The sequence below is a fragment of the Pseudochaenichthys georgianus genome, chromosome 5, assembly GCF_902827115.2.
Source record: "Pseudochaenichthys georgianus chromosome 5, fPseGeo1.2, whole genome shotgun sequence".
Taxonomy (NCBI): Eukaryota; Metazoa; Chordata; class Actinopteri; order Perciformes; family Channichthyidae; genus Pseudochaenichthys; species Pseudochaenichthys georgianus.
Window position 1 is genome coordinate 8,536,091 of NC_047507.1, and position 23,286 is coordinate 8,559,376.

A 23,286-nucleotide genomic window follows, 5' to 3' on the forward strand; every position below is an offset into this window, starting at 1 on the left:
CATCCTGGAAAATGTATGACACAGCCGGAGGATGCAGGATTTAGTTTCAACAGTAGTGAAATACATTTACTCGAGCATTGTACTTTAGTACGATTTTGGGGTACTTGTAAAAAAAAAAAAAAGAAGTTAGAAATTACATAACACCATTTCCCGATTTTGGATCAACAAATTCCATCTTATTATCTTATACTAACAGAACTACGCCTCTATTGCGTACAGCGCCCATCAACTATGGCACACCCCCCCCCCCCCCCCCCAAATCAAGTTGAACTACCCCAGCCCCAGTAAAAACCAGCTAAAATGCTGGTTTGTACTTGAGTATTTTTATGTTATGCGACTTAATACTTCCAATCTACTACAATTTGGAAGCCAATACTATACTGTTTACTCGATTACATTTATGACTAAATTAGTTACTTTACAGATTCAGATTTATTAGGTAAAAGAAAATATAAATAAACTAATAGATAAACTATGATATATATAATTATAGGTTAAGATATCAAGCAGCAGTGTATACAACAATTAAAAGTAGCTCCACCTTTAACAGCTGTGAAAGTTTGAGTACTCAAACCGCATCCTGGAAAAAGTATATAGACACGTATACGCTTACACACAAACGCACACCAGGAGGCTGCAAGATTTTGTTTTCATTGATTTAATTGCAGTCATCTCTTAAATAGCAGTTATTGTCTTGGAATAGGAGAAACAAAGCTGCTCAATTGCTTTTAATATAACGCAAATTAGTAAACAGAGAACCTATAGAGCTTTCTTTCTCACACAAAATGAACAATACAGTAAATCACACTACAAAAACTCGTAAAAAGAGGAAAACTAATTCACAAAAGCACTTTGATAATACCGTCTTGGTTTGAAACAGCCAAGTTATTAAGTTAATTGTTAAAAATAACAAATGGCTCAAATAATCAACTATAGTTGAATTAGTTAAAACACCCCATATGAGAACGTTTAGGTGTATTCTGTGCAAATATACTGTATATTTAGGGGAATTACACATTGCTTATGTAGAAATTGTATTTCTAATTTTTTTTTCTAATCACCCTGTTGCACTAGAAGATATTTGATTATATATACACTATATACAAACATGCACTGTCATACTTGCATACCACCATATAGTACATGGTGTTGCTTGTGCTTGCATTACCTTACATTGTAAACTGCTCTTACATACTGTATAAGCTTGAACAACAATTTGAAATCTTGAGATGAGGGCCCACTTTACATTAGTTTTTTTAGCAGATTGTATCTTGATTCACCTGGATAACATTTGCAAACTGTGTGTACAACATACATGTCTGGTGTTTACACTATTATCAATCTCTTAACCTTGGGACACTGTCAACTCCACAATCAGTTTCTAGTTTATTATTACATCTGGCTTAAAAAAAAAAAAATCCTACAAAACTTCTGGTTCCACCTGTATGCAAACAGTTTTCTTTCTTTGCTTGATTATTGGGATAAATGTTTTGTTAAAAATAAAAAAGTGTCTAAACTAGAAACCATAAAAAAGGCTTAAAGATACAGCATTTGCACTAGTCTTGATTTAGTGAAAAGGGTTGCGTTTAAGCGCTTCAATGTAGGAGGTCTGTCATGTCTTGCTTCTAGCCTTATCTGCACCAAAAAAAACTAGAACGTATTTGCAACAAAATTGGACCCAAGTGATCGCAGATAACAGATATTCCAGGTTAAAGTAAAAGCTGTGAATCAGTGGTATTCCCTTGTACAGACAGCAGGACAGGGAGAAATCAACAATGGACAACACAGGCTGAGTTGTAGCACTGGCACTTGGTCATCCACATAAATAAAAGAGTACAATTCGGGAAACACAAGTTAAATATAATTTAAGTAAGTCCTTGATGATGGCTTACCTTGTTTTTGCAAAATATGCTTTCATCTAAATTCACTTAAGACATCAAAGTGTCTTGAATCGCTTCCGTTTTTCAGTTTCCTGCTGTGTCTTTCCTAAGGGGCGCCTAAACTGTTTTTGAGGTTTAAAGTAGCTCTTAATTCCTTTCCAACACAACAAAGTATATTCATGATAGTAAAAGGACGTCCAGTGTTGTAAAAGTCAAAATTGGAAAAAACTGTTTTTCACAGAATGAAGACACAGAACAGTATGCAGTCAGGTCCATGTTCATTCCCCGGCGGCTACGTGGCAAACTGCTGATAAAACGCCAGCTTGACCCTCTCAATGTGGTGGCACAGCTTGATGGCCGGTCCCAGCTTCAGGTCCATACACTCCTGCACTGTTGGGAGGTTCAGCAGCAAAAGTGCCTGTCCGTCAATCTCCTGCAAAACATACATTCGCATCAGACACAGTTTCTTAAAATAGCATTGCTTTCCAGGGAGGGTAAAGTGATGTTTTTTATCCGTGACCATGGATTCAAAACAAGTGTGTTATGCACTTATTGCAGTTGAATGGAGTGAGCTCTCATCCTGAGTGGCCATTAAGTCTGAGTATTTCTTACCTGATCCAAGAAAATCCGAGCAAGAGGAGCACAGTCAGTGGTCCTGATGAAGCAAACCACGTCTGTAATGCTCCACTCCAGCGGGCTGGTGTCTAAACACAACTTCGGAGGAGCCTCAATCTTTGAAGTCTATAAACACACAGACAGTGAGTCAGACAAAGACTCTGAGAGTATCCCAACTCATGCTGAGAAGGAGGAGGGTATTTGTAAAAGAAAACACTGGCTGCATCAGTCTTATTGGTTTATACATGTACTAGTAAGGGCAAGTTTAAACTGTAAAAACAATATTGGAATGGATGAATTAGACAAAAAAAGGCAGTTGTATTTGGTGAAAGGGGCAAAGAGATCTGTATTGCGGTTTATACTACAGTCAGATTTGTAGTATAAATACCAAAACATTATATTTCCATTTTCTTTCAATATTCATTATTAACTATTTGATTTAGCAGAGAACTTCTTCAGGCATTGTCAAAAGATTTGTATGCAGATCTCTTTTTCCACAGTCTTCTTTGATCCTGCACCTCTAAAAGAGTGTTGCACATGCTATACCCTTTTGTCTCTAGTATTTATAATGATCTCGTCTTTAAAAGTGTCTTCTCATTACCTTTGGGGAAGGAGGGCGGTTCTCATCATCGGAGAACGAGGGTGAGCGGGGTTTCCTGCGCCGGCGCGTGGGTCTGGGTGTTGCCGGGGGGGAGGGGCACGGCGTGGCGGGCTGAGACTTCTCGATCGACTGTTCAGAATCATCCTGCAGGTCGGAGCCGGAGTCACTCAGGGAGTCATCTTCATCCAGATCTTCTTCGTCGCCGCTGCCCTGTACGTCAAAAGGACAGTTAGCACAGATTCAGGTAAACTGTTCAAAGGTTTTAATGTCCTAAACACAGCTACAGTGTAGTTGTGCACAGAGGCAGAATCAAAGTAAATGGTGATTGGTGCATTCAAGAAAATATGTATGTAAGTGCGTGTGTCACCTGTGGAGACCCAGCAGGCGTGTTATCCACCGAGGCGGAGGAGCGTCTCTTCTTATGGACAAAGAGCTGCTTCCTCCTCTTCCTCCTCCTCCCTCTCCTCTTCACTCCACCCTCCAGGTTGGAGTGGCCCCCGGGGGGACGGCCAACACGCTTACTCTTCTTCTTTCCATAGTAATAAGCTGGTGACAAGACGAAAGGGTTATTGTGGAAGTGTTGCATTCGACGTGCAACATTTTAATGCATCATTGATATAGATGGAAATTAATCGATCAAACCGTTTTGAATACTTTTTATTGTAATACATGTATTCTCTTAAGGGAAGCAGTGATAAATACCCAAGAGGGGAAATGTGCTGTCTAGAGTGATATTAGTGAAAGTGTGAAAATGTTTTCATTGCTATCACATTGCATCAGTCTTTAGCTCCAGGTTTGCAGCGTAAACACATCAACAATTAGATTTGAAATAAAAAAAAGTGACTTTCTGCAGTCAAAATAGTTCAGTTAAAGACAAAAGAGGACAATTCTGACGTGTTCAAAGCAAAACATACATCCATTGTCTGTAGGAAGTAATGACATTTCTAAATCACACATTCTGTCCGTGTGCTTTGCAGGGTTTCTCTATTCATTAGGCGAGCATTCACATACTCAATCATTTCTATTCATGAGCAATGAAAAGAGCTGAAGGTTTCTTAAAGAGGAAAAAATAATGAGCTTTGTATTAAATTAGAATACGTTTGAATAATGTTAAGAATTAAGGTCACGGCTGACAAGCAAATATAGAGAGTACCAAGTCATTAAAGCAATTAGAGGTTATGTTCATAGTCTGCTCTGATAGAAAAGAGACCTCCACAATCTGCAGTGTGTAGTTCTGTAAACCACCTACTGTATTTGGTCTTGGTGAGGACAGAGCAGTTTTCTGAGCAGCGCTCCAGAACCATGCGAGGTCCGAACAGGTTCGGGCAGCACTCGAGCTTGATGCATGTTTTCCTGCAGAAGTCTGCCACACGGTCTGCAGTGCGGACTATTTCCACAGTGGCCCGGTAACTCTTCCCCTTGTACCTGACATTGAAGGAAAATCAAGGTTACATATTAAATACATAGCTTTGAATCCTTAACATTTCCACACAATATTTAGTTAAAAAACATTATTTAAAAACTGACTAAAACTTCTATTATATTCATGTTTGATCCAACAAGGACGCTACGACCTGCAAGTTCTCTCTTAAAAGAAACTCGGATGCTAAATCATCGCTTTAAAGAATCAGACGCTTGTGCTGAATTCCGCTGTACAGATATTTATCTCCACTTGTGCATTTAAGCACATTTAAAAAATTCAGCGTGTTTTAAAATAGACCAGCTGCTACTCCTGCAGGTTTTCTACAGAGTGCAGTACTTTGAGATGAAGATTAAATGGTGCTTCCCCTCACTTTGCTTTGAGTGTCTCTCCATGGCCCTGCCAGCGGCTCTCCTGGTCCAGCTGCAGCTCCCTCAGCACCCGGCTGGGCTTGTATGCCGAGTTTATCAGCAGAGTAAGTACCTGGAAACGAAAAGATGACAATAAGACATGCAGAGAATTGCAACACTCATAGGTTATCTGCAGTTTGGAGGGATTTGTTTATTTTGTGCTATGCGCAGCATTTAAACATCCAACTGTTAAACCCATACAAGAATGTCATTATCATTTAGGTGTGGCTGTTGTCTGTAGATTAGCAGCCTTTATATTGTGTGTCATTGGTTATTAATCATTAAGATTGTTTTGTAGTAGAAAGGGCACTGCCACCCAAAGTAAAGGAGAGAAAGATTGAGCAAAACACAGACTTCTCAGAAATTACAACATTCATTTACTGAGAAATGAAAGGAAGGAGCACATGTGGAAACTTCCTAATTCGGTCAGAATGCAGTAGGGTTTCTAGGAAATGTGTCTTAAAACCATCTTGTGAGATAAAGGGTTTGAAAAAACGACTTGAACACTTGCCATGCTAGCAACTCTTTGATTATAGCACAGTGATTTGAGCTAAATGCTAACTTTAGCATGCTAACATGTTTACAAGGACAATGGTCAGCTATACTACTTTACCATGGTTATTATCTTAGTTTAGCATGATCAAAAGCTAACATAAAAACACATAGCACAGCTAAGGCTGATCAGAATCTCCAGCAATTGAAATTACATATTTTACTGAATGCTAATCTTTCTCAAAGCTTTCAGTACTGGGAATCAAAAATGTCTGTACAAATCTTTATGACCACACATGAAGGCAGACCCAAAAACCAATATTGCTAGCCAGTCATCCCACTAGCATAGCTAAAAAAATTAAGTATTATCGTATTGTATCGTAAAACAAAGATTTAGAATCGATAACTTTGTGGTGGTATTTATGCAGTTAATAGCTGGACTAGCCCCTCTCACCTCTTTGAGCACCAGGACACAGTTTCCAGGCCCAATGAACTGAGGAAGCTCTGCAATGCGTCCCTTGTTAAGGTACGGCCCGGAGAAACAGCGGTGGTTGAAGTAGATCTTGGGGCAGGTGTATTTCCCGTTCCCCTGTCCTGTACATGGACACAAAACAGGAAACAAATGATACAACAACCACAGACTACACAGACAGTCATGAGACAGCCCATATCACAGTGTGGATATCACCAGAGACATTACACTCACCTGTCTCTGAATTGTAGCCCATGTGCTGCTTGACGTCAGGTGATGATGACTTAGGTGGAAATCGACTGCAAAATGGAAAAAATAGTTAAGATGCCGAAGGTCAATAAGTCTCGTCCATTTTGACCAATAAAGCAACACGAAAACGTCTTCTACTCACTGTTTTTCTGGCTGCACCACAGCAACCTTCCTGTCTTTTTCAACTGAAAAACAAGGACGGACTCATTTGTTCCAAGTCACACAAGGACATGTTGCTACTCATTTAGATGTCAGGGTGATAACTTGTTTGTCGAGCTTTAGTAACAGTCTCATTAGGGCAGATGTGTAAAGATCAACAGTCCACTATGATGTTTTTACCTTGAGGTTTGATGGGGAAGACGAGTGGGTACCCGTTAGTCTCGCACCAGCTGACGGGGAAGAGGTCCATGGAGTCCACATGAACTATCAGCTCGGGCATGGGCTGCTTAAGTCCTGTACAAAGACACACTGTTATTAAACAATCACCGACGACAACAAGCAGCGGCATCCCAGACTGCATTCTTACCCTAGCATAGATGCCAAATTCAGCAACTGTGACATTCTTCACTCCTTACACACATATTATCTACGCTACGAGTGACCCTGGGGGGGGATCATGTGTTTGGTCTATCCGCAGCTTATCTTACTTACTCCTGGAACCAACAGCAAATGTTTGTGTGCACATTTATGACTGTGATGCACACTTTTTGCAAAAACAACTTTGTTGACTGTTTTACATGATTAGCAACGGCTTCAGTAGCAACGTAGCATATTAGGCAAATTGGCAAGTCTTAAAACAAGCCTCACCCAATCTGTCTGCGCACATTTGGCCTTTGTTGAGATTGAACTGACATCCATAGGAAAGTTTGCTCTCATTTTGACCTGGAAAACCGCCTGATTACTTCCATACCCAATATGTTAGGCTCTACTGCAGGATACACGATAAATAAATCGCAAATGTTGTTATCTTAGCTGCCAGAATGCCTACAAAGAACGCAGACGGGACAATTTCAAATGTTATTATTTTTGGTTTGGGAGGAAATAGAGACACACATGGAAGAGATCTACAGTCCAATCACATTGTCAGAGGAATAGTGTTTTGTGCTGTAATTTCATTAAATATGAGCGCGTTGTCATAGTGATGTATTTACAGTGTATGGACATAATGTTCCCCATAATAAAGTAAACAACAACCGTCACAACATTCAAATGATTTGCTTTTACTTGGAGGCTCATATGTGACATTTATAAATGCTAATTTTAAAACGTGTATCAACAGTTTTCAAAGTGTTTTAATAGTTTTTATATATAGCAAAATATGAACATGTTGTATTTGAGGTGTGCAACACTTATCCCCGCACACAATAGAAGGGCAGCAACTAAACCATGAAGCCATATCATTCAGATTAAATCCATAGTGACATGTAAAGCATTAGCCCAGGGCTGTCAAACTCAAGGCCCGGGGGCCAAATCCGGCCCGCAACCTCATTTTCTGTGGCCCCGCAAGACCTTGCAAAGAATATAATGTTTATTATGTGGGGATTTACAGAAGCATGTTGCCCATAAACTACATGTCCCACAATGAATCTCAAATTGGCCTTTTTTCCCCCTCAGAATTAAGATTTTTTTTTCTCTCAAAATGTTAGTTTTTTCTAATGTAATTTTTTTTTCTTAGAAATTTCACTTTTTTTTTGTTTTTCCAGAATGTGGCGTTTCTTTTTAAATCATTTTGTGGCACTCTCACTGAAGAGACTTGAAATGATTTGCCCTAGACTTCTGCTTTTCAAATTATGAAGTTATTACCCTACCTGATAATGATCCAATGCAGAGGCAATAATGTAATATAATTAGGGCTGTCAGTCGATTAAAATATTTAATCGCGATTAATCGCATGATTGTCCATAGTTAATCGCGATTAATCGCAAATTAATCGCACATTTTTTATCTGTTCTAAATGTACCTTAGAGGAATATTTTTCAAGTTTTTAGTACTCTTATCAACATATGAGTGGACAAATATGCTTTATGCTAATGTTTATTATCATTTGAACAATGACAAATATTCTCATGAATATTAAACACAACAACCTCTGAACATTACAAATATTCGCCTCAATTCAACCTGGAACCTGTGTGTGTGTGTGTGTGTGTGTGTGTGTGTGTGTGTGTGTGTGTGTGTGTGTGTGTGTGTGTGTGTGTGTGTGTGTGTGTGTGTGTGTGTGTGTGTGTGTGTGTGTGTGTGTGTGTGTGTGTGTTGGATCGTTGGAGCTATGTGCAACTCGAACGGGAGCTGCCTGGACGCTGCGATCATGTTGCTGCAATCATGAGTGTGCTGACTTCTCCTACAATGTCCCGCTGTCTGGCTTCCTGCATCAAGTCAAGTGCTCGGCGCAGTTATGTGGATAGAGCGCTCCTCTGTTTTCATTTAAACAGCTCCTTATATCCGTTAGCGCAGCTAGCTAGCACCCGATGCTAACAACAACAATGCACGTACGGTCTCTCTCTTGTTCACTCGCGCCACACAAACACACACCCTCCCGGTCCTCCCGATGGCCAGTCGGTGCCTGCCGGTGAGCGTGGAAGTGTGGTCTGCTGCAAGCAGGCAGCAGGAGCGGGGCTGTCAGCATCAGCTTGTAGATGGTATTTTAAACTCGATGCGCTCTGAAACTACGGGGCGGCCGAGGAAAAAAAATACACATGCGTTAATCGCGTTAAAATAATTAGTGGCGTTAATTTTTTTTTGCGTTAACGCGTTATTAACGCGTTAACTTGACAGCCCTCAATATAATACATTATTTTATATATATTAAATATATGTATTTTTATATAGTCTTAAAGTTACGACCGGCCCTTTGAGTGCAATCATAATGCTGATGTGGCCCGTGATGAAATTGAGTTTGACACCCCTGCATTAGCCTGTGCACTGAAATGTTAATGTTCTACTTTCATCCGCTAAAATAAAACACATTCATTACCGCCTCTCACCTTCCAGGCTGATCCAGATGTACTGCCCTTTGACCCTGGTGACAGTCACCACGTGAATGTTCTCAGGGGACAGCAGGTTGACAGCCTCCAGTTTCATGGCCTCTTTGAAGCTGTGGTCGCACTGCTCCTGTTTTGGTTTTGTCCAAAAATAGAGAGATAAGTCACACGGAGACACCGGTTTGCAACTCATTGCATCACGTTTCATAATGCTGTCTGCTACAACAAAGATAAAAAGAAAACTGACAACTTGATCACTTGTTTGCTTTGCAGGATTACATCATTGATCGGAGCAATGTTCAACCTCTTCAAACGTACCGAACCCATCTACGTCACATACAGTTTGCACAACAAGAGATCACCAGATGCAGGAGGCTGCTACAGAACAAAGCTTTCAGAGAACCTTGGTTACACTTATTTTCAAGTTCATTTAGACGGAAATTTAAAAACATTTTGTTTACGGAGCCAGAATTGCTGCTTGGATAAAACGACATCAGTAACAGGAAGGAGGCTAGATATCTGAACGCTTGCTAATGGTGATTAATTAGTTTCCATTCATGCAGGCACAGCGCATGATAACATGTCAAGCAGCCTTAAACGACAGCTATATAATCAAAGTGAGCTACAATTTCATATTTCATTTTCATTCTGCCACAGACCAAAGGAAAGGACCAAAGGCACTTGGATCATGTTAATAGCTCTTTTCACACCGACTCTTTCACTGACATGAATCTGTCGATGGCTTTGTATAAAAGACCACCCGTAACACCAAATCCTGATCGGTGTGAACTCGGTATACAAACGCTAAAACTGAGCTTGACTTACAGTTGGAAAGCAGTGTTGAGGAGCTGCCTCAGCCTCGCACTGTTTCAGGTAATCCGCCCAGTCAAAGTCCGGACCCTGGTGTCCTGTTTGTGATCAAATAAAGAAAGACGTGAGAAAGAACATCACACAGGGCACACATGCAATCTAATCACCGCTGTTCCTCAAGTCTCTGATATCACCGATAACCATTAAAGTGAGTGGTTCTATAAAAAAAAAAAAAAGGGACAACATCTGACCTGGTGGGGGGCTGAGAGAGACTCCATTTTTAAGGCACCACTGAGTAGGGAAGATCCCGGGACTGTCTCTGTGACACAGGAAGGACCTCCCAGCGGCACCGTCGGACTCCTCAATGCCACAGAGGTCGTCCATCTTCACCAGGAAGTACTGCTCGTTGAACACCTGGAGGGGAGAGGTCATTTTTAGGACACTTGCAGTCGTTCTTAATTGACGGCTTTAAAATGTTTTACTATCCAAGTCACATCAAAGACTTATACTTTGCATTGTAGATAGTTAAGTGAAAATGAAGACAGAAAGCATACACAACTAAGGCTAATAAACAGCACCCAGACAACAACATGGCAGTGGAGGAGAGTCAGGTTTGATAGGAAAGTCTGTTACCTTGGTGACAGTGGCAGGCTTGATGGAAATGGGAGCAGCCGGGTCAACAACCTCCAGTTTCATTCCCTCTTTGAAGCAATGGGCGGCGATGGCAGGCTGATCCTGAGACGCAAAACAAGAACACATGCCGTTTAAAAAAAAGTTCAGCTCTGAGATACTCATTTCGAGGAGAATGTCACAACTGTTAGCTCAGTGCCTGATTATCAGATCTCGAGCAGTGCTGTGTTTGACAGACAGGAGACAACAGGTGGCAGTACCTTACTGAACTCTGCAGTCAGAGCTTCGTCCTGAGGCAGGTCGCCGATCCTCTGTCTCACCTCCTCCCACTCTGCTTCTGTCCGCAGGGCCAACAAGTCTGAAACAAATAACAACACAAAGATCGAAACGTGACGTACTGGTGGACGGGGTATCATTTGATGAACAAAAAAAGTGTATTTAATGAAAAGCTAAGACAAAAGTGTGTGGACTTTACTTCAGACTTTCTTGTATTAATTATTTCACCATGATTAGTTAAGTAAACACAAAACAGTGTGGTCCTTCTTATCGCCAGTCACTGTGATAAAAAAAAGGCTTTATACAGAAACAGGCAGAATTTACAAGACCTCTGTTGTTACTTTTAATTACATTTCAAAAAGCATTATATCTCCCCTTTTAACTTTTTAACATGAAATACTTGTTTATCAAAAGCAGTTTGTTCCCCTTATAAAAAAAGATCCATCTAATCCTGTATAATCAATTTAGATGTCTAATGATATGACATTTTAAATTCCTTGTGTTTCAGGACTGTGAATTCATCAAAGTATAGGAAAATGTGTAAGCAACTCATATGATAATTTAACCCTTTAGATCTAATGTAGAGTACCATGTGGATTCTCCACATGTCTTCCCGACAGAAGCTATTACTCATGGCTGCTTTGGCACTTAACCTCTAGATCAGGGGTGTCAAACTCAAGGCCCGGGGGCCAAATCCGGCCCTCTACTTCACTTTATGTGGCCCGCAAGAGCTTGCAAATAATATAATACGTTTAATATACGGTTACATGCATTACAGAATCACGTTGCCCATAAACTACATGTCCCACAATGCATTTCCTCTTGTGACATGCACACTGAAGAGACTTGCATTTATTTGCCCTGGACTTCTGCTTTCAGACGTAGTTAATTATGAAGTTATTACCCTATCCGATAATAATCCAATGCAGAGGCAATAATGTAATATAATACATTATTTTATATATATTATATATTTATATAGTTACAAGTAACCGGCCCTTTGAATGCAACCATAACGCTAATGTGGCCCACGATGAAATTGAGTTTGACACCCATGCGATGTAGACATTGTTTTTTCTCCTTTCCTCCCTAAATATCTAAATATAAAGTGTGACCTGAGAGAGTGCCACTGACCTGAGGGAGGCCTGAGGGTGCAGCCGTGCTCTTTGGCCCAGCCGGGTGAGTGGAGGCGTGGGTGGAGGTAAAAGAGCCAGAGGGTTGTGGGTGTGTCCGGGAGGCCCTCGGTTCCTACCAGACGCAACTTCAGCCGTCCTCCAACGTTCTCCTCCACCTCAGCAGCCCAGGCTGACCCCGGGTCAGCACCGTCCTGGATCTCCACGTAGCAGCCGGCACACAGCAGCTCCACCGGGTCCCTGCCCCGCTGCGGCTGTAGGGGGGGTAAATGAAAAGCTAATAGCACACACACTTACAGAAACACAAATAAGCGCACGCCTAGGCAAGGTGAGGAATTTGCGGAGGGAGAGCGTGCTCTGCATGACTAAGAGGCTGAACTGAAGCACTGTCACTCAAAGCTTACGAACAGCCCCAAATAATTTCACAGGATGTTCCTACAGCCAATTTGCTTTCCACAGCACGACCATGGTGCTGTAAAGAAAAGCACACAGCCTTGTTTTTGTAGACTTGGGACTTAATGCAGGATACGCATGCAAGAATAGGCTAAAAAGTCATATTTAGTTCAAGTTTGCATTCATTCTGAACAACATTTTAAAGGGGACATATTATGCACATTTTCAGATTCAGATTTTGGGACTAGAACATGTTAACATGCTTTAATGTTAAAAAAAGCACAATATGTTTCTCCTACTGTCTGCCTGAATTTACCTCTGTTCGACCTCTTTCTGAAATGCTCTGTTTTAGCGCCTGTCTCTTTAAAACAGAACCTGAAAAAAAAACGGTCTGCTCTGATTGGTCAGTTTTTCTATGTCTTCTGCACATATGTACGGAGCCCCTAAAGGGACATGAAAAAAAAGAAAAAAAAACAGAGGATAACGGGTTAGTATCTCGTGCGCACGAGAAACGAATCCGTTATCCTGACTTTATTTTTTTTTGAGAAAGTTACCGATGCACCAAGGAGGAAGTTGAACACGAGACAACCATGTCATTGCAGACTGTTATGTTTACGTGGGGAAATGACAGTGCATACATTATTTGAGATATATTTTGAAGTCAGACTTAATTTTATGGACATTTCGGCCAGGGGTAGAGCTATTGGTTTAAGCACCGGATTGGCAAAAAACAGGAGAGTCTGTAAACCAGTCTGCTTTGATCTATGAATTAATGTCCGTGACTCTCAGAGTACCTGCTGCCCGCTGCCCGCTGCCCGCAGCTCACACACACACACACACACACACACACACACACACACACACACACACACACACACACACACACACACACACACACACACACACACACACACACACACACACACACACACACACACACACACACACACACACACACACACACACACACACACACACACACACACACACACACACACACACACACACACACACACACACACACACACACACACACACAGGCCATCGGGACGATTCCCATTGGGCCGGTACCGAAGTGGGCCGCCCGTTGACAGTTTACGTGGGCTGGGCTGGGTGCGAGTCCCGGGCTGATTTTTAGTCCCAGTCCGCCCATGATTTATAGCTGTTCAATGAAGGTAAACACAGTGTAGGCGGTGCGTAAAAGCTCTTTGAGCGCTGGTGCTGCTCTTCTCTGAGTTACACCTCCCGCTGCCTCCTGGAGTGACCACACACCCCTGGCTGAAATGTCCTTAAAGTGAAGTCTAAGTACGATATATATCTCAAATAATGTATGCACTGTCATTTCCCCACGTAAACATAACAGTCTGCAATGATTTGGTTGTCTCGTGTTCCACTTCCTCCTTGGTGCATCGGTAACTTTTTCAAAAAAAAATAAAGTCAGGATAACGGATTCGTTTCTCGTGCGCACGAGATACTAACCCGTTATCCTGACTTTTTTTTTTCTCCCTCTGTTTTTTTCTTCTTTTTTCTTCATGTCCCTTTAGGGGCTCCGTACATATGCTTTTAGTGTTTCTGCACATAAATGCAGCTGGGGAATGACTGTAATGGCCCTGTCACGGCACTTTTGAACTATTTATTTATATCTGTGGCGTAATAACTTAATAGATAGCACCTAATCTATTAAAGTAATGTTCTGGTCTCTTTGCACATTTCTAAATTTTAGATTTTGATATACTTTATTAATCCCCGTGGGGAAATTGTTTCTCTGCATTTGACCCATCCTAGTGTTAGGAGCAGTGTGCTGCCATTTTTGAACGGCGCCCGGGGAGCAGTGTAGGGAACGGTGCCTTGCTCAGGGACACCTCTGTAGCACTTGGTCTTGCCGGGACTTGAACTGGTGACCTTCCAATTGCCAAGCCAAGTCCCTATCGACTTCGCCACCACCAAAAAGACAAGGCAGGAAGAAACAAAGCATAACATTTGTACATAGGACAGTTGTGTTTGTGTGTGGGAGTCAAAACCGCAGAGTCACATCTGACGATTCCCATCACTTGAGGGTATCAACTGTCAACTTGGAGTTTTTTTAATGTCAGTTGTATTAATCCACTTGCCTTGCCAGTTGAACAGCTGAAGGAGAAAGTCTGAATTCAAACTCAATTGTTCTATCTAACTGCATTATGTGTTTTTGAAGTTGTCAGATTAATATATTTGGTACAGAGAAAGACACCCGACACTTGAGGAGACTAATAAAGACACCACCGTACCAGTTCCAGCAGGTTAGCGGGCACGCTGCACTCCTCAGCGAGGGCCTTCTCCAGCAGAGCCTCCCAGTCCTGGTGCTTCTCACGCACACCTGAGGAGGAGAATATAAATACAGAGTTTATTTATCAACCAAACAAGCAGGTGGGCTTAATCACACATTCACTCCTCCGCCTCTTAGTCACCCTGAGTCACCAGCATTAGCATAATAAAAAATAAATACAGAAAGATATGATACAAAATCAGCACTTTGTCAACATACTGTTAACAACTTTCATCTGTGTTATCTTAACGCTTTGATGCCGCTTCCACAGCTGTTTTAACATGTTGCGTATCGAGGTGTCAAGCGCTAATCGAGTGACATAAATACAAAAATGAAGAAAGAAAACACTCTTTGTTCATACAATACTAAAACATCACAAGAGCAACCGCACTGCATCAGTATAACTCCTAGGTATACTGAACAAAGGTGCAATTACTTAACACTAATTCCACTGTTAAATGGCATTTTGTGCACAGTACTAAAAACGGTGTGTTACTTCCACTACTCAGCTGTAGAAACTAGAAGCACTAAATAAAAAAACGTGAAACCTCAAAATTCGAATCAAGTCTCAACAACATTTACAAAAAAAAGGTTCATATTTTGCCGCACACGATCATTTCATGGCTGACGAGTGCTGAGATCACAATGCAACTTTTCGAGGTGATTACTCCTTTCACCACTACGCCTCTCACAGCTAAAAACATCTCCCGCCAGTCCTCACCCTCGGGGGCCTTCACGGTCTTCCCGTGCTGGCGGCTCCATCCCAGCGGGTGGAGGTCTGCCGTCATCAGGTCGCACCAGAAGTCGGCACGCCGGTCATCCTGGTACCCCTCGTAGCGCAGCAGCAGCAGCTGGCCACATGTGGTGATGATGTTGGCCACCCAGTAAGGGCTGTCGGCCTCGGAGCGCACACACACCTCCAGCTTCATGCCCGGAGCCAGGCCGGTCTGCAGGCCCTGGTCCACCTGAGGCAGTGAACACACACTCACAGGTTAACCCCATTAGTTGGCTTCTTATACAAGAGTGCGCACAGAAAAGAAAAGCATATTTCATTCTGTGCTGTAATTGGTTTTAATTCCAGTTAAACCTACCTGCCACTATAGGAATCATGCGTAATTAAAGAAGCTTTGTTACTGCTCTTGGTGCTACAGTGACTACTTGATTGTTTTATGACTCAATGCTTTTACAAGCTGACACATTCCATACATTTGAGTCATCGAGTCTTTTAAACTAACTTGCAGTATCTTGAACACTTTACACAGATGTTCGGTGGCTGATTACGAGAAGCTGGTACAAGCTCCTCTTGTGATCTGTGTTTTATGTGAGAGTTGTCAGCACCCACATGTTTGAAGGCGTGGTGCGGCACCGACGCGGCTCCAGTCTCCTCCAGGTATTCGTCCCAGTTAAAGTCAGACGCATCCTGAGCAGAGTCTCTCTCTGGAAAACACACACGTATTTTCCAACCTGCTTTCCAACATATTACGTACTCATTTCATGCAGCTGTTCACAGAGTAGTTCTTACCAGACTCCGGCAACTTCTGACTCATGCTGGTGCCCCCTCAAGGCCGAGACTAGGGGCTCTGAGGAGGAACAGAGGAGGAGGAGGATTATTATCCAGCGAGAGCAAATGAATGAGCACTGGAGTGAAACTATGGCGACAGAGAGGATATAATATAGAACTGCAGCTATCGCAGTCATGCAGCATGCTGTGCTATGCATAATCAAATCACTTTCTCCACATCATAACATAATCAATGACCTCGCTTCTGGTTTCTATAACAATAAGATTAATGAGAGATGTTATACTACTGGGTTGTAACAGCCCGCTCAGCAGTTCACAAAACAAATTGTATCAGCACAAAGTTACACAAAGGATCCGGAAATAGAGGTCAAGACTTTCTGTAGCTACTATATTTACAGCACACCAACGAACACATGACATATCAGCCTGCAGTGAGTCAGCCAACAGTTGCACATAATACAAGTATTATTACTCATCTGTGGGCAGGAATACATGTCACTACAAACTGAATGTGTCTTTGTTTCATTTCAATTGCTAAAAATACACCTAAACTGCATTAAATGTTGTTTGATATAAATAATTAAATGATTTATAAAGTCGTTTTTAAAGCAATATTTTATCCAAAGCTGTTTTTAGCCTTACAAATATTTATTTTAAGATAAGTAAAAAATATGTGGGGTTTTAAAGACATCCCCTTGGACCAGTGTTTCTCAAACTTTTTCATACCAAGGACCACTTAAAGGTGGGGTAGGTAAGTTTCAGAAACCGGCTCGAGATACACTTTTTGTTATATTCCATGGAATGCTCTTAACATCCCGATAGCAATGAATATCTTAAGTGCTTTGACAAAAAATCCATAAAAAAAATGTCATCTGTAGAAGCCGTAATACTGTAAAAAGTACAACCAATCCGATGGCCTACCTGCCTGTCAGCCTTCCATCGGGGCACAAACTTATCTCGTGCCCTCATTGGTCATGTGCGCGTTCGTGTGTGTTGGAGGAGGGGCTCTATAAGGAAGTGGCAGACTTTCTCCGGTTGTGTATTTTCAAATTCTAGCGATCTCGAGCCGGTTTCTCAAACTTACCTACCCCACCTTTAACCAATAAAAAAAACACTCGCGGACAACCTAACTCCACAAATATAAAAAAACACATCGTTTTTCTAGAACAGATTACAAATCGCCTGAAAATGGTACAAACAAGTGGCAACATGTGTGATGAAGGTGTTGCGCTGGGCTATTTCATGCAATCGAAAGTGAAACTTTAGCGCGCTCCATTGCGGAGATATTCCCGCGAGGGTGCGGAAAACTTAAATATATTTATTTATTTCAAATATGAAATGTTACCAATATACTCACGGACCACTAGGGGGCGCTCACGGACCACCAGTGGTCCGCGGATCACACTTTGAGAAGCACTGCCTTGGACTATGAGAATGTGGAAAGGACATTTTTCACTATTTTTTTACATTTTATTTGACAATACATCGAGAAAATAATCATTGATTTCAGCCCTAATGTCGAAGTAAAGCTGATATTTGATACGGAAAATAATCGTTCATTAAGTCCGTAATGTAGAACTGAAGAAAGTTTTATTTCCAGTATCATAAAAGGATCAGCAACACTACAGAAACTTCATTTCAAAATATTGCATTCAGTTTCAAGTTTATTGATGCATTTAGTAAAAAAAAAAAGCAATTCATGTTTAAGTTATTACTCAATTATGTGATTCAGATTCAGTTGTTTTATTGCAATTGCTCAAGTTAAGTTAATACACCAGCAACAGGAGCAGAGCAACCTGCAGAGAGGCTCCTCCAGCTGTTCCAAAGCCAAAGTCTCCAAGGCCTTGATGATAAAGCTGGTTAAGTTTAGACATCAATATCCAAGTGCTTCTATCAGATCCTGGACCCAATCAATGCAAACCAGGACAAGTGGTGAATACAATCACAATGTCATTCATTAAGATGGCCCAGGCTGCTACCACCTCACACAGCAGATGGTACGTGCTGGCAGGAATAGATTTAACTATTCTCATCCACCTCTAGTTGTGAAACTCATTTAAACTCATCTTTAAAAAAAAGACGTTCCCCAACCAGAAGTGAAGACCTCAAACTGTGCCTTGACGTGAATGTGGACAAGCTTTGACACATCAAACTGACCCGCAGCATTGTGAAAAGCAGATGAAATAAGTTGACACAACAAGAGATGGGAAGAATGAGACAGAAGGGAGGGTCGAGAGCTGTATGGGTGCTGAGGAGAGCTGCTCTGTCACCGCGGATCCTTTCAGCTCGCCTGTCAGCCTCGTCTTTGTCGTGTCTGACGTCTCTACTAAAGCCTGTCCCGCCGTCAGAAACAACAACCCCCCCCCCGACGACCGGACTGCAACTGCGACCCCCGTGCTCCACCGGGATCAGCGCCACCTTTCACCCGCGACCCTGCCCCAGACTCCCTCTGACACACACACACACACACCAGAGGGCCCTATTGTCCCTGGGGTCACAGTCCTGACATGTGAGTGGGGAAAAAGAGCAGTGAGGGACAGCAGGAGAAATAATGGCCTATTCAAAAGCTGTAATTTTACCACCATGCTGAGTTTTCATATTCATTTAATTTATGGTTGGAAATAACGGATGCAATGCTTAAACAACTCAATAATAAGTTGAAGGACAACAAAATATTCTTAAATTATTTTGATAATCAATTTAGTTCAAACTAATTCTCTGTATGTTCTGCTTTTCTTTGTTACATGTTATGATAAATAGAATATTTCAGAGTTTTGAAATATAAAAAACTGTTTGCACTATTTTCAGACATTACATTGACAAAGCGATGAATCAATGTAACTATATATTTGTCACATACCTCTTGGTTGCAGCCTTAGCTTGATTTCAAACTGATTCTTTGTCCATCTCACATGTCTACCTACAAACTGCTGGAGCCTTTCTCTGTTTTTCAGCATGTGAAGCATTTTGATGCAAATTAAACAAGATGAAACAGAATAAGTCATTCACAGAAGAATAATCTAGTGTCTGCATTCACCCTCTAAGAGGTTTATTGATTACAACACTTCTGAAGCCATCGTTAGAATTTATTTGAGTGTCTAAGCCGTGGGTTTCTGCAGCACTTAACTTTGCAGAACAGCACGGCCTCCGCTCGTACGACAGACAGGAAGAAAAGCAACTTCTCATTTAGAGCAAGTGGTCTGCGTGGACGACAGCTAGCAGCATCTGTCTCAGTCTTTCTGCAGCACGCTACACTGACTGAACCCGAAAGAGAAAGGGCCGAATGTGCACTCTCCCACGCAAACACACACACACACACACACACACACACACACACACACACACACACACACACACACACACACACACACACACACACACACACACACACACACACACCACACACACACACACACACACACACACACACACACACACACACACACACACACACACACACACACACACACACACACACACACACACACACACACACACACACACACACACACACACCACACACACACACACACACACACACACACCCACACACACACACACACACACACACACACCACACACACACACACACACACACACACACACACACACACACACACACACACACACACACACACACACACACACACACACACACACACAACTGAGCTGTAAACTACAACCTCTTAACAATTCCTGAATTATATTCTCATCAGCACTTTGCATGCAATTAAGCATTTCTAAACACAAAATACATATCCACACATGGTATACAACTTCTGCAGGAAATACATACAAATCAAATGTTCAATACAATTAAATTAACTGCTGAACGATCTCCCAAAACACTATTTAATGGCATCTGGAATGATATTACATTATAGGCTGTAATGAAGCAGAAAATGAGGAAGTGCTCATGCTGGTGTCTGAACTCAAGCGCGTTAACAAAACATTGCATTGGTTTTATACCATGGTGTGAATCAAAAACGTAAAAGTTAGTTTTAACCAAAGCACAACAATATATGTTACTACCTAGTATCTGTTTATTCAAGATTAACCCCGTGTACTTACAGTGCATTTAGTGCTATTGATTTATCTTTAGCCGTTGCTTCTGGTTTCATGGTTTCATTGATGGTGGTTGGTGTTGACTGTTAAACCAAGACCTCTCAGTAACCATTGTTCCATTAGAGCAGTTCCACGGAATAATTAGTTCCTATGAAAAACTATTCACAGCGTTTTGTTTATTTAGGGTTTGTTGGAGTTTCTGGATAGTGTTACATTTTTCAATGCTTTGAGCTTCACAAACAAAACTCCAATCCTTCTGTGTATTCAGGTCAACAATGCAAATACAGAACCTGCAACCTTGAAAAGTGAAGCGAACATAAAGTCAAAGTGTCGACTTAAGATGACACTTACAATTATTTCATTTGTAGCGTTGATCAACATATCTGCTAAAGCAAAAGCACCACTTATTGTTGTGTTTACCAGAGACCTGCTAATAGGTTTGTTGCCTTTAAGCCATTTTTTTTAATGGACAAAGCATAACAATGTATTATCGACTTAATACATAGTAATTAAATAAAACCAAAACCACCAATTAGTTGACTAATCGACTTAGAGTGTGCAGACAAATGAGGAAATACGGGGCTCTAATGTGTTATTTGAGGTAAAAACGACCCTTAAAAACGGATGGTATCGGTTTATACTCAATTGAACTCCTGATAAAATTGAAGAGAGCAATATTGTGCAGCCAAGTTGAGGTTTCGATCAGGTTTCTATGATGACTTGTCATGCCTTTATTTATATATAACTTTAACTTATATAGACGTTGTCAACAAAGGGTTGCCATATAGACCAAGCAATAGGATGGTAACCCATAAGCTCTCTCAAACTGACTATTAATATAACTTCACTACAAATCGGTCGATAAAAAAAATCCACATTTCCTGCACACAGCAAACAAGTCGGTTTCTTTCAGTTGCCATTGCATAGCGGCACGTCAGCCAGCAGCACTGCCAGCGGATCACTCAAGTTGCACAACAGGGAAGTTAAGCGCCACAAGAAAAATAGGTTGCATTAACAAACGTGAAATAAGACATATCACCGAAAACCTCCCAAGCATCCTCCTCCCGTCCATCAGCTGTTAAAAGCTCGAGTAGCAGTGATGAACACATGAGTTTATGTGCGAGCTCCACACAAAAAAAATCGGCTAAGGTCGTGCAAGCCTTCATTATGCAAGGCTTCGACATTATTCTGAGTTATCCAAGGGCAGATTAGTAAGTAAAATACCCACACAATCATTACACTAGCTTGAGATTGCACTGCTTGTGCTGCATTGACAAACAGAGATGGGCCATTAACGCGAAGGCTTTGCAGATACACTACAGCGCCGAGGGTCTAACTTTCACACACTGAGCAGAACAAGGCACATACCGATTTTTTTTTTAATGAATAAAATGCAGTGTAATGAATAAACTCACGTGTTACATGTATTACCACCGTGTGGGACTCGCTGCACACATGGTCGAACCGCCTGTGTGTCCGAGTCAAGTTACTGAACGTCACGGCTTGAGCAATAAGAGCTGCCGAGCAATAAGGGCGCTTACACTCGACTCATCTTTTTGAGAGACGGGAAAAAAGACGAATGCGCCTCCACAGTGCAAAACACCTCAAGCAACGTATAACTAACAACACAGAGTACGTGAATATTTAGTCTCAAAATTCCCCTCTTACCGCTAAGTAGTTTTTCCAAGTCGGTTTTTTAGATGCTGTTCCTCTCCGCCTGCTCTCTCGTAGCAACGTTAAGATAAAGTGAGTAAAAACCGACAACCCCGGTTAGACCTTTCAAAATAATATGTTCTAAAATCTTCTGTAAATCATAATACTTTTTATTTTCTATATTATGTGTTTTGTATAATATTGTTCTATTTAGTTCGTCTCCATCTATAACTCTATCTATTGCTTTAACAATGTACATTTCTCCGAATACGGGAATTTAGATTCTGGTTAGAAGGGCGGAAGTTGCCACCGTCGTCAGAGCAACAGAAGCTCTCTTCGTGTGAAGGGTTTATTCTCGCGATACTTCCGGTGTCACTCCGGCTGCGTGTCGCCAGCTTGACGCAGTTCTCGTTCACGACCTCATTCCAATATGGCACAAATGGCCACTGCGCATGTTCTGCCGCCTATATGCCTCCGAGCCCACATCACACTGACTTCCATCTTCACACACACACACACACACACACACACACACACACACACACACACACACACACACACACACACACACACACACACACACACACACACACACACACACACACACACACACACACACACACACACACACACACACACACACACACACACACACACACACACACACACACACACACACACACACACACACACACACACACACACACACACACACACACACACACACACACACACACACACGCAATACCAAAAATATGTAAAAACCTCACACAAAAAGAAAGGCTGAATGATTTCTGTTTCCTTTAATTCGCACACAGACACGAGGGTTAACCCGAACAGTCGTTATGGGTTTTTGTTGTAATCCCCAGCGGAATCAACACTTAGTTAATGGTTGAGCTGGAATTAATTGCCCATATAATCGACCCACTTTCGATAAGTAAGCTGTTATTTGTCACTAAAAAAACCTCAAAAACCTATTCGTTCTGTAAGAAGTAAACAGATTATGTTACTGAAGGTGACCTCGAATTGCCTTAATTTCCCTCAACATAATACTTGTTAAGTAAATAAAACAGCAGCACAATGCGCAATAAAAGGCAGAATTTGAAAGTAGGCCTACTTTTTAAAATAAATCACATAATACCCAGACCATAATGAAATGATTCTATATGGCATTGCTGCCTCCTGTTACGGTACTTCTGCTGCACAACGATATCAAGTCGGGGTTTTTGGAGGAGAGGGCGGGAGAAACTGCTGGAAATATGCCTAGACACAGTGAATGCAATGCTCAAAGTCCATCTTTTTTGTACTGGAAATGTGATTTCTTTATTGAATACGCGTATTTGTCGTTTTGAAAAGCGTCTCCATAAACCAGAAACATGTTT

General features: G+C 41.5%; 1 protein-coding gene across 4 annotated transcripts; it reads right to left on the reverse strand.

Moving 5' to 3' along the window:
• Positions 1 to 648: 648 nt before the first annotated feature.
• On the reverse strand, positions 649 to 21,997 carry sfmbt1 (Scm like with four mbt domains 1). 4 transcript variants are annotated; one of them, XM_034083556.1, is made up of 21 exons: positions 21,920 to 21,997; positions 16,187 to 16,244; positions 16,007 to 16,101; positions 15,386 to 15,629; positions 14,627 to 14,715; positions 11,971 to 12,223; positions 10,821 to 10,918; positions 10,564 to 10,665; positions 10,182 to 10,344; positions 9,946 to 10,028; positions 9,124 to 9,250; positions 6,479 to 6,592; positions 6,282 to 6,324; positions 6,125 to 6,189; positions 5,873 to 6,012; positions 4,890 to 4,999; positions 4,346 to 4,521; positions 3,464 to 3,642; positions 3,097 to 3,306; positions 2,493 to 2,621; positions 649 to 2,313 (listed from the first exon to the last, which is right to left on the reverse strand). In XM_034083556.1, exons 2-21 carry the CDS (start codon positions 16,209 to 16,211, stop codon positions 2,173 to 2,175), a joined length of 2,586 nt encoding a protein of 861 aa, XP_033939447.1. In that variant the 5' UTR covers positions 16,212 to 16,244; positions 21,920 to 21,997; the 3' UTR covers positions 649 to 2,172. The 4 variants fall into 4 exon arrangements, with proteins under 4 accessions (XP_033939447.1, XP_033939448.1, XP_033939449.1 ...); XM_034083557.2 differs by lacking the exon at positions 21,920 to 21,997 and adding an exon at positions 21,667 to 21,893; XM_034083558.2 differs by lacking the exon at positions 21,920 to 21,997 and adding an exon at positions 21,291 to 21,402.
• Positions 21,998 to 23,286: the final 1,289 nt, after the last annotated feature.

What these genes read in the sequence shown, in the direction of transcription:
- sfmbt1 (XM_034083556.1), bottom strand. Translation starts at nt 16,211, where the DNA reads ATGAGTCAGAAGTTGCCGGAGTCTG. An exon ending in CTCAACACTGCTTTCCAACT is followed by an intron (nt 9,251 to 9,945) that starts GTAAGTCAAGCT and finishes AAACCAAAACAG; the next exon opens with GAGCAGTGCGACCACAGCTT. An exon ending in GTGGTGCAGCCAGAAAAACA is followed by an intron (nt 6,190 to 6,281) that starts GTGAGTAGAAGA and finishes TCCATTTTGCAG; the next exon opens with TCGATTTCCACCTAAGTCAT.